General features: G+C 35.6%; 1 protein-coding gene across 1 annotated transcript; it reads right to left on the reverse strand.

The window, feature by feature from the left end:
- Window positions 1-14,911: 14,911 nt before the first annotated feature.
- Window positions 14,912-15,911, reverse strand: LOC143572405 (uncharacterized). Its single transcript, XM_077057578.1, has one exon. The coding sequence runs from the start codon at window positions 15,809-15,811 to the stop codon at window positions 15,149-15,151; it is 663 nt and encodes a 220-aa protein (XP_076913693.1). The 5' UTR covers window positions 15,812-15,911; the 3' UTR covers window positions 14,912-15,148.
- Window positions 15,912-16,714: the final 803 nt, after the last annotated feature.

Raw genomic sequence — 16,714 nt, forward strand, 5'->3', positions numbered from 1 at the left:
TAATAATAATAATAATAATAATAATGATTATGATTAGGTTTAGTAATTGAATTGAATTTAAAATTGAAAGCATCCATTAATGGAGGACAATGACAGCGATAATAATAATAATAATAATAATAATAATAATAATAATAATAATAATTGTAACGTCATCTCATCAAATCGAGCTGTGAAGGTCCCACTCTTGCACTTGGAGCGTAGAAACATGCACCAACCGGCAAGCCACAAACTAAGGATCCGTTGCGGATTTTGAATTTTTATAACAAGGACTTAAACTCAAGAATTCCTTTCTTAATATCATGTGTTAATCTGTTCAGGGTGATTATTCTAAAGATTAACCTCACTTAAACAAAAATGTAAATTTATGTAACTGATATACAATTGTCAGAGTTTTAATTAGAATTTTATGAATTGTTTTAAAATCACATAAAAGAAAGCTATGGGTACACGGAGTTATTTTCCGTTAAAATAGATTGTCTTTGAGAATGAAAGTGAAAGTCACAAATTTCATTATCCATAATATCGGTATAGATTATTATCGGTTAATGAGTCATAATTTAAATTTTGAAAATACAAACTTACAATTAAATAGCTTGAGCAAGAATTTATTTTGGTATCTACTAGCAATTATTTTATTTTGAGTTTTAACAATTTATTATGTAGGTTGAGAATTTAACTATTTGGATAGCTATTTATTTTGGACGATTAATTTTTGAATGGTGTGTTTTATATATTTATGGACATTTTCTTATATTTTGCATTTTTATATAGTTAGTTATGTATTTTTATATGCTCTTTCATTTCACACTTATAACATGCATATATTTTGGGATAGGAGGATCAGATATTCTAACACTAATTGAGGTTTAACATACAGGACCAACCATAATTTTCCATCCTAAACGGGGCTAAGTTTACAACACAATCTGTTTGTTGTTTAACTCAATTTGGGTAGGGAATTGAATGATTATTAGGAAAACTTGCCATTGTGAGTACATAAATGTTTTTAAAAACGTTGTCTTAATGAATTTGAATATGCTTGGGTAGCTGATGTTACTTGAAAGGATTTGACTTTTAAATTCGAGATTAAGGCATTTGAATGGGTGTGGGTCGATAAACTTGATATTCATAGAATGAAGGGTGCGGTTCAAACAAAGAAAGGCTTATGGTGGATAATACTTAGAAATCTACAAAAGGGTATTCATTATTTGTTATTCACTATCTTGATAATGGATACTATGGTTCACGCACTCTAACCATGTTTTAACATGTATGTGCTCATTAATTTGATCATTTCGTTGGATCGGAAATATTTTATATATTTTGATCGCAGGGGCGGATTTAGGTACTTCGGACGGGTTTACGGGAACCCACTAAGTTTCGAAATTTTTATAGAATACGTCTATAAATTATGAAAGTAAACTCACATATATTTTGAGAGTGAATTAATACACAAGATTAAACTCTGGTCTAGTGGTTAACTCCTTTCTTTTATTCTAGTAAGCTCGGGTTTGAAACCCTTCTGCAGTTTAATGTATTAATTTAGTTGTTTTTTTTCTTTGTCAGTTTTATTCTTTTTGTTTTTGTGTTAGTTTCATTCCTATTTTTTTTTTTATAATCCTTTATTATTTTTAACCAGTTTACTAGTCCTTAGTTTTATTCCTTTTTTTTTGTTAGTTTCATTTCTTTTTCTTTCTATCTTTATAATCCTTTATTATTTTTTAACAGTGCTTAATCCTTAGTTTTATTCTTTTTTCTTTCTTTTATTTTTCTAATTTCTTTTAACCTTAGTTCTTTATCAAGTCCCGTATCGATAATCAACACACGAATTAAACGAATAACTCTCGTTTATATTAATCAGAAAATATCACTCTAAAAACTTATTACAAACCCTCAAACCCTAACTCGGTTTGACTCTTGATGAACCCTAACTCGGTTACACCAAACTCACACCTCTAATGTCTAGCCATAACTCGGTTTATATAGACTAACCCTAACTTAAGACATTATCAAATATGATAAAACCTAATTCTTATGTTGGGCCATACACTTGGGTAAAACAACAATTGACCCAACAATCACCCCCGCAATTGTTGTACCCGAGTCACCCGACTCACCCCCCTAATTTCCTACTCGAAATTGGTGGGTCTTCAACTTCACGTTTGTCATCATTCTCTTGATTCTCCCTAGGATTTTCATGATCTCTTGTAATGATCTTTCGGTTCCACTTGGCTAGATATGACTAACTGAAAATTTTTTTTTCTTGCTTTTTCAGACACCCATCGCGACTTAACTCAAATTTTCGAGACGAAAATTCTTTCAACATGGGAATAATGTGACACTTGTCAATTTCAGGTTAACTCCGTTAATCCAAACTCCGTCAATTCAAACTTAAGATCACTTGATCTCTTTCGGGATTGCACCGAAACGCACACGAGTCGACTCAAACCATTGGTGAACAAACGACAAACATCAAAACAGCAAATACGTGACAATTATGTGTTAACATATATGTTACTTGATATGTTATGTGTAATGCTAAACACAAGAAGCAAGAACTAATTGTTTACACTAGAAAATTAATAACTAAAAGTAGAGGGGCCATGGTGTAACATATTATTATTATAATAATTAACAAAACCCTACACTCCCTCCCCTCTCCCTAGACCGATCGGCCCCCTCTCCCTCTCTTCTTGGCTGCCGTAAACACACACACACACATACAAGGATTTTCAAGCTTTTGTTGAAGAATTAAGGTGCTAATAGGTAATTAACTACTTCTCTATGCATTCTATGTGTTTAATTTTGATATTGAATGGGTTAATCAAAACCCTAAATTCTTGAAAGTGATGATTAAGATGAGTTAGGGTTTGATTGTATGTTTGATGATGATTTGCTAGTGAATTGATAACTAGTTGTGTTATAATTGCTTGTTAATTACTTGTTCTTTGATTTTAAACTTTCAAGTAAAACCCTAACTATAGGTGTAACGTAAAATTGATATGCATGGTTGGTAAATCTTGTGTCTAGAGTGTGATATGCATGGGTTATGGTTCATAGATTGTTGTCATGTTGAGTTTTGATGTAAACTGGTACTGGACAGATTGTTGATTTGATGTTTATACGACTGTAACTGGATGTTAATGTGGTAATTGGTCGAAATTATTAATACTACAGTGTACTAGGTTGAGTCTAGTTTCTATAGAGTCCAAATTTGTAATTTTTGGACATGTAAAAGTTAACTTTTATTATTTTACAAAAACGTAGTGCAAGTCTGAATTGTGGGGTCTGCTGTTAGGCTGTTTTGAAATTATCATATCTCATAAACTACAAGACCAAATAGGTTAGTTCCACTTCTGGAAGTTAACATATTGAGTTAAGAATCTAACCCAATTGGTCTTGCATTAATTGAATTTACCATTTAACGGGAATAACAAATATCATTCTGTTGCGCACGATTTTGACTGCTGTGAGTTTACTGTAATGTTTTGGTCTTTGTGAGAAAACTATGTGGAATAAAAATACAATAAAAATAGTTCTGGAAACCTAACTCATGTGTGATTTTGTGAAGATTTTTGGTGAATTAATTTACATGTTATGATCTGTTGAATAGAGTAATCTTTCAAGTAGAAATCTGTCTTGATAAAACTAGCTGCTGAACTATTTGAAAATACATGAAACGTGTTTGTTAATAGATAATTGCCATGTTTTGACTAAATTGCCCTTGTGGGGAGATAATTTACTAGTAATGTACAATGTTAGTATTCTATGCTTAAGTAGTTGTATACACATGTAACGTGTCACCAATGAGTTTGTCGAGTCACACATAATTCACAAACGAAACACGAAACGTATCTCATGCATAGGTATTATGTGCCGAGTCTAGAGACTTAATAGTAGTTTAAATAGTTAGAGAATCTCATTTTTTGTTTTAGAGCACTAGTGAGGATTTTCTTTGACGCGCATCTCTCGGATTTGTTTTTGAATTCTTCGCAAACAGTGAGTTTCACGTTCCCCTTTTACTCTTTTAAACGCTTTTTACTTGGGGGAGATAACATACTCCAAACACTTTAGATTTTGTTATTGGTTATATATCGCTTGTAAGGCTAAGTGGCAAACAAACCAACTAAAGTCCTTCATAACATCGAACCGGTTAATATTTGGAAAATAGCGAGTCACTGCTGAGTAGTACTACTGGGTTTGACAAACCCCACCCAACTCTAAACTCGACTGTAGATCGAGTGGGTGTAATCTTGGCTAACACAATACCATGGTCGTGGTTGACATGGTGGCAAGGCATATGATAAACAGTCAGCTTCGGTGTCGAACACTTAGTAATACTTGTTTTATAGGCTAGCTACCTATTGATATATAATTGACTTAACATTATCTGGTAACGCAAACGCAAACACTTAAATGTAAACGTTTTCCTTTATTTATATATGTGAACTCACCAACCCTGTGTTGACACTTTTAGTATGTTATTCTCAGGTAGCCGAGACGGGCGCACGGTATAGGGACATGCATTTCATTGAACACTATCGTTTTGAAACTTGCTTTTAAACTTTTATTAATTTGGTTTTAAGTCGTCTTGCGTGACGCAACACTTGGCTTATGATTTACGCTTCTGCATTCATTAAACTTTAATATTTGTGGTCTAAAAACTTTGAATATGATGTTTGATTATAACTAATGATTCCGATCCTGTTAGTTCACGCCCCTGACGGTAAGACTCCGTTAGTGGATTTCGAGGGTGTGACACTAGAAGACACACTTGCTTCGTTTGATCATTAAACGCCTTCCCTTGGGCTTGAATCACTTTCTTGACCACGCGTTTAGTTTCTTGAAAACTCTTCTTTGGACTTTGAATTTTGGAACTTGGATATTTGATTGGAATCCGACTCGTAACCTGCTTGTCTTCTTTCAGTCCAATACTTTGAAGATCCCTACCTGCAAAATTCTTCATTCCAATGATAGCTCGTTTACAGGGACTTGTTATCTTGAGACTGATCTTGTACAATAGATTCTTGGTCCTTGTCACCTTCATCAAAAGCTTACCTGTATCATCTTTCATGGTTAGCAAATCATGTTTCATGTGAATCTCGCATCCATATTCCGTTGCTTGACCAAGACTTATGATATTGCACTGTAGGCTCGGGATGTAGTAGACATTGGTCAACAAACGTTGCTCCCCCGTTTTTCCTTCAATTAAGACCGACCATTTTCCCCGAATATCAATACAAGATTCATCTCCGAACTTCACTGTTCCCGTGACTTGTTCATTCAATTCATAAAAATACGATTTATTACCCGTCATGTGATTCGATGCTCCGTTGTCGAGATACCAAACATCTTTCTCCATCGATTCGGTTTCGAAACGCTTTGGAATCACACCATCTTCATTCAGAAAAACCGTTTTCTGATCACCTTTTATCATAAATAAACTTTGATCAAAATCATCAATTTTATTCAAATTAGATTCTTCCTTTTTCTTCATACGTTCCGGACACGTAGACGCAAAGTGACCGAACTCATCACAACGGAAACACTGAACGTGTGACATATCCTTTCTTCTCCATTGACGATCTTTTCTTTGACCCGTATACCTTGACCCACGATGTTGACCATCTCGGTTGTCACAACCATCTTGATTCTCATCCTCTCGGTCTTGAACTCCGGTTTCCCGGCCTTTTCCACGTCCCCGTGAACTGGGCCAACCCTTACCTCGGCTACCGGACTGATCATACGACTTCCCTTTGTAATTACTTTCTGTCCGATTGAAAAGTAACCGACCTTGTGAATTTGAAGCGTGCTCTCTCCCTCGTAGACGTTCCTCAAATGCCTTAAGTCTTCCAACAGCATCTTCAAACCTCATACTATCGAGATCAACCGTTTGCTCGATTGAGGCTATCAAGTTGAAGTATTTGTCTGGAACCGCATCCAGTAACTTCTTCACCAAGACATCTTGCTCGAACACGTGACCAAGACCCGTTGCCTTTGAAACCATACCGGTTATTTTTCCCGCAAACTGATCAATAGTCTCGTCTTCCGCCATCTTGAGTTTCTCAAATTCACTTTTCAACATCAGTAGTCGAGCCTTTTGAACTCGCTCAGCCCCAACAAACTGTGCCTTCAAAGCCGCCCATATTTCTCGAGCATTCTTGTATTGAGAAACCTGAAGAAGAATATTACCTTCCATAACTTGGAACAAAAACGACCTTGCCGTTTTATTCTTCTTCGCATCAATAACCGCACCCTCATTCGGTTGAACAACTTCCCATAACTCTTGATCATCTAAGATCGCTTCCACCACAATCGCCTATGTGATGTAATTAGTTCAATTCAGCTTTGGAACTGCAACGATATCCCCCCGTTCGCTTTGGGTTGGAATATCGACTCTTCTTTGTCACCCGCCATTGACGGTGTCGAATCCCTTTGCTCCACTTCGTTGGAACAAATACAAACCAATCAACTAGCCTGAACAACTTTTCAAAACCGAGCCCACTTGCTCGTAAAATAAAGTATATCAAATCTTGGTTAAAACCTAACTCGTTTAACCTAATAAAATATGAACTTTGAATTGAACCCACTTGTTTAACCCAAAATAAAAATATCTAACAAAGATGATTAAACCAACTTGTTTAATTAATAGATATCACCCTAGAATAAAAAAAAACAGAGGCCCTGTTGACTTTTGGGATCCCACTTCCGTTACTTGAATCACAAAAGAAAACAATCAATACTCACCTAATACCCTCACGTAAAAACTTATTCACCGTTTGTCGTCAAACAACCAATCTTATGTCTCCAATAATTAATTGCAAGCCACGTAAACTACTCCACCGCTTACAAAAAAACTATATTCAGAGCTTGGAAATCCACGCCGTAACAACCGAACTGTTGTTTCGTTCTATATTCCAATCACCCTCGGTCACCGATCGGAAACCTACTCTTTCCGAATTAGTGGCACCGACAGATAGCTTCTCCTTAAGCCACCGTTCGTCGCTAACCGATAATCGATTTCTTGAACTTGGCTCTGATACAAATTCAAGTCCCGTATCAATAATCAACACACGAATTAAACGAATAACTCTCGTTTATATTAATCAGAAAATATCACTCTAAAAACTGATTACAAACCCTCAAACCCTAACTCGGTTACACCAAACTCACACCTCTAATGTCTAACCATAACTCGGTTTATATAGACTAACCCTAACTTGTTAGCAAAGACATTATCAAATATGATAAAACCTAATTCTTATGTTGGGCCATACACTTGGGCCAAACAACAATTGACCCAACACTTACACATCACTAACACCAGCATAACCGTCCTCCACTTTCGTGCGCCTCCTTCCTAGTCACCACCCTTGTTTTTCAGATTCCTTCACTTCAAAAGGTAATTATTTTGATGTTTTGCCTCAAGTATTTTTGTTTATTAATTGAAATTAGAATTAGAATGAATAATTATGTCAAAATTTGTTAACTGAATCAGACATTTAGGTAGCGTTTGCTATGCAGTAATGACATACGGAATGGAATGATTCATTACGTGAGAATGAAATAAGAGGTGTTTGGTTGCACAATGAAATGGAATCATCCATTACACATGGAATCCCATTCCATCAAAACCATTCCTTCCCACCCCTTTTTTTTTTCATTCTATTCCTCCTTCAACCTACTTTCTCAACAACACCATCATCTAACAACAACCACCGCCACCACCATCATCTGACCACCACTGCCACCGTCACCGTCACCACCTCTGCCGTCGCCGCTACCACCTGACCGCCACCGTCGCCATCACCACCTCCTCCACCACCAAAGCTACCACCGCCACCATCGTCGCCATAACCACGGAAACCATTGTCACCGTTGCCACCCGACCATAACCGCCACCACCACTATCACTGCCTGGCCACCACCACCCTACCACTGCCATCATTACCAATACCACCACCACAACCACCACCCCCGCCGCCTGAACGCCACCACCACCACCGTCGCCACCGCCACCTCCATTTTCATCTCCAAAGCTACCACCGTCGTCATTTCAGTTTTTTTTTGTTAAAAAATATATATATCGGGATAGGAATATTTTTATTATTTCTATTTCATTCCTTAAAATTTTTTCGGATACCAAACAACATAAAGTAATTATTCATTTCATTCCCATATGTTAACCAAACAAGACAAAGGAATGGTAATGATCTATTTTATTCATTTGTCCATTACATTCCTTCTTCCATTTCATTCCCCCTTCATTCCATTCCTTTCAACCAAACATACCGTAAGGGATGTTTAAATTTGATTTGTAGGAATTATGAATATTAAGAGATATTTCCAAAGTGAACCGTTCCATCATCATCTTCAAGTAGAGAACAACTGTAAATAGTTTTTTTACTTAAAGACAATCTATCTATTTATGTATGTTTTCGTTTCCATGACAATGTTTGTTTTTTTGTTAATTTATCGTATTTTGATAATACAATGAACCTTATACTACCCGAATCGTCGAACCGACCCGAAAAATTTTATGCCCGGTAGTATAAAACTAGAGCATCTAAAAATAGTGAACCCACTGGAAAAAAATCTTGAATCCGCCACTGTTTAATCGTAAAGTTGTAACATTTCAAAATTTCGGTATACAATATCGAGAATACTTGGTTATGTGTACTAAAATCATAATGCACTCTTGTTGTTACATGTTGACATGTGTACATTTTAGTTATGTTGAAAGTTAGGCCAAAATAACATAAAATTACCGAACTAGGGGTTAAAAAGGTTTATAAAGACTCTTGTAACCAAAACTTAATTACGTAAAGTAGAAGGGCTATATTCTATAATTTCAAGTAGCTTAGAATTGTTCTAACTGATAATTAAAACTTGTTAAAAACATTGAATTCAAGTATGAGATCTTCGAGAGCTTTAGTTAACTTTAACCTAAAATTAAAATTCGAGAAGGATTATGTTTTTTCCATTACTAATTGCCAACTCTACTCCCTTAGTAGTGTTTGAATCTAAATGTCACAATTGGGGGCAGTTGAAGTCAACCAGTGAATTCAAAGTAATATGTCGTTTGGGTTGGAATCGTAATATTTAAACTTAAACCCATTTTACGTGTTTAAACATACTTAGAAGTATGTTTATAGTTGATATTGATCATCTAAGATGGAATTGATCATGGATTCATGGGGGTAGATAAAGTGATCATTAGGTTAACTAATAGCCAATAGTGTTTAAAAAACACACTAAGTGGTTAAGATGATTCTTTTAAGCTCTAAATGAAGATCAACATGAAATTAAATGACTTAAATAGACAAATGTGACCACATACTAACTCCCAGACTAAAACTGTACAATCAAATATCTACTTAAAAGATAGTTGTGCATTAAGTTGTCGAATTGCTAATCTCATGCAATATGAAATTGTGTTGTTGGACTTGATACTAGTTATGTGTGGCTTATCTTAATTAAAAAGTGTGTTATCTTTAAGACTAAACTATTCTTGAGTTATAAGATGTGGCTTAAAAATGAAGGTAAAAACTTCACACTTGAAGTCAATGAATTTCAGTTGATTTGAATTGAGATGTAAGTAATACACTAATACGCACGTTGTGTTACTAGGCATGGATGAAATTTAAATTGTTTCTTTTTTTTCCCCACTAATTTCTATACATTTAAAGTTGGGTTTTTCACAAATTATGTAATAGTTTCAACTAATACTTTACTCTTGAAATATGAATTGTGTAGTATGATGACAACTACTAGTTGCGATTTTTAATAAGTGTTAAATTTTGAAAAAGTTGTGACTGGTTTTGTGAAATATTTTTTTTTAAAAAAAAAAAAAAAACTGTATGTTACAAAAGTGGACATATAGTTTAAAGAGAATCCACACGGCTAGGCTCATGAACAGGCACACATTATCGTGTCTTATAGTGACTAGAAACTAATATTTTCTGAGAAGATCATAGGAATGTATGGACCCTTAGCACCTTGTTGGCTATTTGTGTACCCTGAAACAGAAAGACTTTTTCACATTGAGTATTGAAACAATAATTTATTTATTTAAGACTATAACCTTGAATATTGAAACAGAAAGCCCTGCTTGCAATGCGCGCATATAATGTATATATGTGTGAACCCTCGGGTGAGCAAAAGTGAAATTGCACTAATTTTGACGTTATTTTACTAAACTCGTGAAAATAACGTTAAAAGTAGCGGAAGGTTAATCAGGCATCATGTGGTGGCGTTGATAGCCGAAAGACAAGGGTATATGCACCGATCAGCCGATGATTGAGTGCTATGTGCCTTATGTCCAAGGCTTGATGCAAAACTACTATCGAGCCGGGGGTCTCACCGGAAGCAGCCTCTCTATCCCTATGGGGTAGAGGTAAGGCTGTCTATATTACACCCTCAAAATCCACTAACAGAGTTTTACCGTCAGAGGGTGTGAACTAACAGGATCGGAATCATTAGTTATAATCAAACACCATGAATAAAGTTTCAAACCACGAAAACATTTAAGTTTAAATAAGTGCGGAAGCGTAAATTCGTACACCAAGTGTTGCGTCACGCAGGACGACTTAAAACCCAATTAATAACAGTTTAAAACAAGTTTTGCAAAAACGATAGAGTTCAATGAAATGCATGTTCCTATACCGCGCGCCCGCCTCGGCTACCTGAGAATAACATACTAAAAGTGTCAACACAGGGTTGGTGAGTTCACAAGTTTATATAAATAAAGCGTTTGCGTTTACGTTTTGCGTTTGCGTTTGCGTTACCAGATAGTGTTAAGTCAATTATATATCCATAGGTAGCTAGCCTATAAAACAAGTATTACTAAGTGTTCGACACCGAAGCTGACTGTTTATCAATTGCCTTACCACCATGTCTACCACGACCATGGAAAATGTGTTAGCCAAGATTACACCCACTCGACCTCCAGTCGAGTTTAGCGTTGGGTGGGGTTTGTCAAACCTAGTAGTACTACTCAACAGTGACTCGCTATTATACAAATACTAAACGGTTCGATGTTATGAAGGACTTTAGTTGGTTCGTTTGCCACTTAGCCTTACAAGTGATATATAACTAATAACAAAATCTAAAGCGTTTTGGAGTATGTATTCTCCCCCAAGTAAAAGCGTTTAAAAGAGTAAAAGGGGAACGTGAAACTCACTGTTTGCGAAGAATTCAAAAACAAGTCAACCGAGAGATGTGCGTCACAGAAAATCCTCACTAGCGTTCTAAAACAAGAATGAGATTTTCTAAGTGTTGGAACTATTATTGAATCTCTAGACTCGGCACATAATACCTATGCATGAGATACGTTTCGTGTTTCGTTTTGTGAATTTTGTGTGACTCGACAAACACATTGGTGACACGTTTCATGTGTAAACAACTACATAAGTATCAAGTACTAACATTGTACATTACTAGCAATCATTCCCCACAAGGGCAATTTAGTCAAAAACATAGCAATATCTAACAACAAGCACGTTTCATGTATTTTCACATAGTTTAGCAGCTAGTTTTATCAAGACAGATTTCTACTTGAAAGATTACTCTATCCAACAGATCATAATATATCAATTAATTCACCAAAAATCGTCACAAAAGCACACATGAGTTAGGTTTCCAGAACTATTTTTATTGTGTTTTTATTCCGCATAGTTTTCTCACAAAGACCAAAACATTACAGTAAACTCACAGCAGTCAAAATCATGCGCAACAGAATGATATTTGTTATTCCTGTTAAATGGTAATTCCAATTAATGCAAGACCAATTGGGTTAGGTTCTTAACTCAACATGTTAACTTCCAAAAGTGGAACCAACCCATTTGGTCTTGTAGTTTATGAGATATGATAATTACAAAACAGCCTAACAACAGACCTCACAATTCAGACTTGCACCTCAGTTTTGTAAAATAATAAAAGTTAACTTTTACACGTCCAAAAATTACAAACTTGGACTTTATAGAAACTAGACTCAACCTAGTACACTGTAGTGTTAATAACTTCGACCAATTACTACGTTAACATTCAGTTACAGTCGTCTAAACATAAACTTAACAATCTGTCCAGTACCAGTTTTCATCAAAACTCAACATAACAACAATCTATGAACCATAATTCATGCATATAAGACTCTAGTCACAATATTTACCAACCATGCATATCAATATCACATTACACCCATAGTTAGGGTTTTTCTTGAAAGTTTAAATCAAAGAACAAGTGATTATCAAACAACAATAACACAACTAGTTATCAATTTCATTAGCAATCATCATCAAGCATATAATCAAACCCTAACTCATCTTAATCATCAATTTCGTGACTTAGGGTTTTGGATTAACCCATTCAATATCAAAATTAAACATATATAACGCACAGAGGAGTTGTTAATACCTTCCTAGCACCTTAATTCTTCAACCAAACTTGAAAATCCTTGTATGTATGTGTGTGTAGTGTGACGGCAGCCAAGGGAGAGGGAGGGTGTGGGGGGGGGGGGGGGGCGATCGGGTTTGGGAGGGGAGGGGAGGGGAGAGGTTAGGGTTTTGTTATTATTTAATAATAACATGTTACACAATGACCCCTCTACTTTTAGTTATTACTTTTCTAGCATAAAATAGCTTTTTGCATCTTGAGTTAATGTTCTACACATAATTATCAAATAACACATAAGCCTAACACATCATTATCAAATACTTATTGTTTTGATGTTTATCGTTTGTTCACCAATGGTTTGAGTCAACTCGTTTGCGTTTCGGTGCAATCCCGAAAGACTACATGTGTAGTGATTGTCAAGCGTCATTTAAAACCCTAGTTTAAATGTAATGAGATGTGCGTTATAGATCAAGTGATCTTAAGTTTGAATTGACGGAGTTTGGATTAACGGAGTTAACCTGAAATTGATGAGTGTCACAGTCTACATCTTACCCTCCTCAGACCCTACCATAGCTTTGCTATTGGTGGGATATACTGAGTACGATGATGATGATGATGATGATGATGATGACTACAACCTACCCTTTAGGGTGATACATACAAAATTATGAGTTGACCAACTCTTTTATGGTTATTTTCTTTAGGGGCGTGTAAATTACGGTTTAGTTTAATTCGGTTGTTACTCTTGACCATAATTGCTAGTTTTGATTATGGAATTCCGTTAACCATAATCAAAACCAAACGTCGATTTCAACTAATAGGTTTTGAAACTAAGTTATGGTTCGGTTTTAGTTAATTAACCAACTAAAGCCCAAATAAAAAATTGGTTTTTATCTTACAACATTGACACGTATACTCAAACTACACATATGCATCGACGTAAACACGTTTTGGACACATATGTATCGACGTAAACACGTTTTGGTTTGGTCTGTTTAGTGTTTGGTTATGAGACAGCCTTAACTATAACTATTACCGAGATTAATCGGTTAATCAAATAATTTTAACCATAACCATCAATTAATCTCGTATATCACATAATTCGGTTTGACTACGATCCGATTATCAATTGGTTTTGGTTAACTATTACCGATTAATCGGTTAATCAAAATAAATTTTAACCATAACCATCAATTAATCTCGAATATCACTTAATTCAGTTTGATGACGATAGTTAATTTTGGTTAACTATTAATGTTTGCTCAGCTCAACTTTTTTTTTTTATTAATAATAATACATGTGAAGTTTTATGGTGCATTGCTATATTTTAACTTTGTCCTACTTTCAGGGGGTGTTTGGAGGAATTTTTTTTATGCTTATTTGTTTTTTAAAAAGCAAAAATAACTTTTCAAAAGCTCCATTTTAAAGTTTTTAGATTTGCCTTACCAAACACTTTTTGCTTTCTAACAAACAAATAACAAATAAATAAAAGCTCACCCAAACACACCCTCAATAAATATTTTAGTGTGTCACGTTCTTTTGCACCATTATAGAAAATGTTTCACCTTCATTTGTTTGTATTCCACCATGGTCCGGTTGGTTCACTTGTATTAGTTTTTTTGGTGTTTCTTGCTATCCTTTCATTCCATTTGCATTTGATAAGGCTGTTCTTCCACTTTTTCATGTTTGGTCCATTTTCTCCATCTTGTCATTCTCTCAATTTCATATTTTTTTTTATCTTAAAACACTATTTCAATTTTTATATACTTAAAAAAAATAAAATATTTAAAACCTGTTAATCTTTTTAACAAAAGACTTACCAAAAAATAAATTTATTTTTACAAAAATAGTTCTACTTGCATAATTAATAACAAAATTAATAATAAATCTTTTTAAACAAGCGCATTTATTTTGTTTTCATAAATCATATATAACCTAAATTAAATAACGAATATTTATTAAATTATTTAGACCATTATTAGACTAGCCAACCAATGCCAGTTAGGTATTAGGTGTTTTTATCATGTAAAGGTTCAAAAGTAACAACTGTTTTAACTTTTAGTTTTAACTTCTCTAAAAAAAGGCAAGTCACTTCTTTCTCCCATATTTCCAGTCAAGGTCAATATCTTCAAAATGGCATCCTCATTCCTGTAGCGTGAACATTAATGTACAATATATTAAATAACATTTATATATAACAATAATAAAAAAATAACAAATAAAATTAAATTAAATAAATAAAAAGTACCTATTACCTTACACGAAACGCATAACGGCGAAACAGACGGTAATCGGTTGAAGCTAACGGAACGTCACGGCACTTAACGAAAACGTAGCGGAACGAGACACAACAAAGAATCTGATTCTGCGAAAACGGATGGAACAATCAATGAATGAATCAACACAACGAACAAACCACCCAGAAATTGAATCAAAGTTTTGCATAACAATTTGTATGTTTTAAGTTGACTATGAATTAATTGATTTAGAGTTTGTAGAGTTTAAATTAGAAGTGTTTGTGTTTTGATTAATCCAAAAGTCTTCAGTTTTGCAACCACAATACTATTGTCTATGTACACAGGATAATCAATAAGCTCCGTTTTGTTTCGATAATTGAATAAGCTTCATCTTGTGCCATTCATCGTTTGCAGCCAAAATTGAAGGATTGATTGAATGATTTCATGTCGCCGAATTGCATAAACCGGTAGTAGTAGATCTGTAAAACAAAAGGTTAGTAATAATAATATTACTCTTATAAGTCATCCGCCTTGGACATAACGGACAACCGGCTCGGCCGCGGTTCAAACGCCGATCTCCGCCGTTGTTGATGCGACGACGGACGGATCAACGCCGCTAAAGCTCGTTTCACCAGATCTCCACCTTCAACGGTTCCAATACGCACGAGCGAGTTCGTCATAGCAGATCTACGAGCGTTCAATCTGTTAGGCGAATACGTCACCGTTTGATTATTATTATTATTATTCTTGTGGAGGCTACACCGGAAGGATCCTGGATGCGTCGTAGGCGAACACATACACGTCTTCTTCGGCGGATTCTTCAACGGATTCCCAGCGTTCTGTTTCCGTACAACCTGATCTCGTGAACTCACCGAAACAGATCTGTTCGGAGATCCGGACCTGCTCGATAACGAAAACTTAACCGACGATGACGTCACCGGCGCCAGTCCGTGGAGGTTGACACGCGTTGGAGATGACGAACGGCTGTACACGTGGCTCGCCGACGGAGACGAGTAAAAGCTTGAGCTCGTTGAAGAAGCGAACGGTGACGAGTACGGAGACGATACCTCCGCCGCGAACGCCGACGAGTAGCTTCCGAACCGTCCGTACGGCGAACTAGAACGTTCAAAGGCTGACGTCAGCGCCGGTGAGTTTGATTTTCTGGAAGATGTCCCCATTGTCGTTAGGCGGTTATAGAGAGAGAAAGAAAGAAATGAATTTGAGAGGTGAATTTACTGAAGGGCCCTTGGCTCTTCAGTTGGGCAAATAGCTCTGGTTGGATGGTTAATTTATAGGAGGAGGGTTGTGATGGCATGGGATGTAATTAAGTGGAAGTTTGGAGGCTAATGTGCGGGAGGATGGGTTTGTTTTGGTTGGTTTTAATGTGGTAGATTGGAGGATGATCGGACGGTTGAGATTTGACAGACGGCAATAATGCGGTAATGCTGGATTAAGTCTTGTGGGACGCGATGATAGTTTCGAAATCAATTTGAATTTTTTTTTAACGGTAAATTATGAGCACTCACGGACCACTGGAGTATCGTCGTGTCACCAGCAGAACCACGCGATTATATCCATCTCCACTAGGCAATAATGCCTAACCACAAATTTAGGAGGAAACCCAATAATCTTAAGAAAACCCCTTGTAAAATTCGAACCTAAAACCTTATGGTCCCTAAGCCTTATCCCACCATCAAAATACCACTAGGCTATAAAGCCATGAACAAATCAATTTGAATTGAATGTTTGAAATACTCTTTGCCCCCGAATTTTTCTTTTTAGTGATTTTAATAACAAAATTATTGCGATTTTATTTATTTATATTTTTTAGGAACCATGACAACAGTATATAATTTAACACCACCTAAAATTCATCTAAATAACAATGGGGTTCGAGCCTTCTATTAGTAGAAGGGAAGTTAGACCGGTTAATCGGATAAGGTACTACCCGATTTTCAAACACAAAAACTCTTATCGGTTTCATGTACAACCGAAACAATTAAACAGTAAATAACCAGAAAAAATAATGGTTAAAAAAAACTAAAACCAGTTTCCGTTAAACGGTTATTAACCAATTTATG

Source organism: Bidens hawaiensis, unplaced genomic scaffold (genome assembly GCF_021521415.1).
Source record: "Bidens hawaiensis isolate Kalapana, Puna unplaced genomic scaffold, B.hawaiensis_p1.1 tig00025838_1, whole genome shotgun sequence".
NCBI classification, from domain to species: domain Eukaryota; kingdom Viridiplantae; phylum Streptophyta; class Magnoliopsida; order Asterales; family Asteraceae; genus Bidens; species Bidens hawaiensis.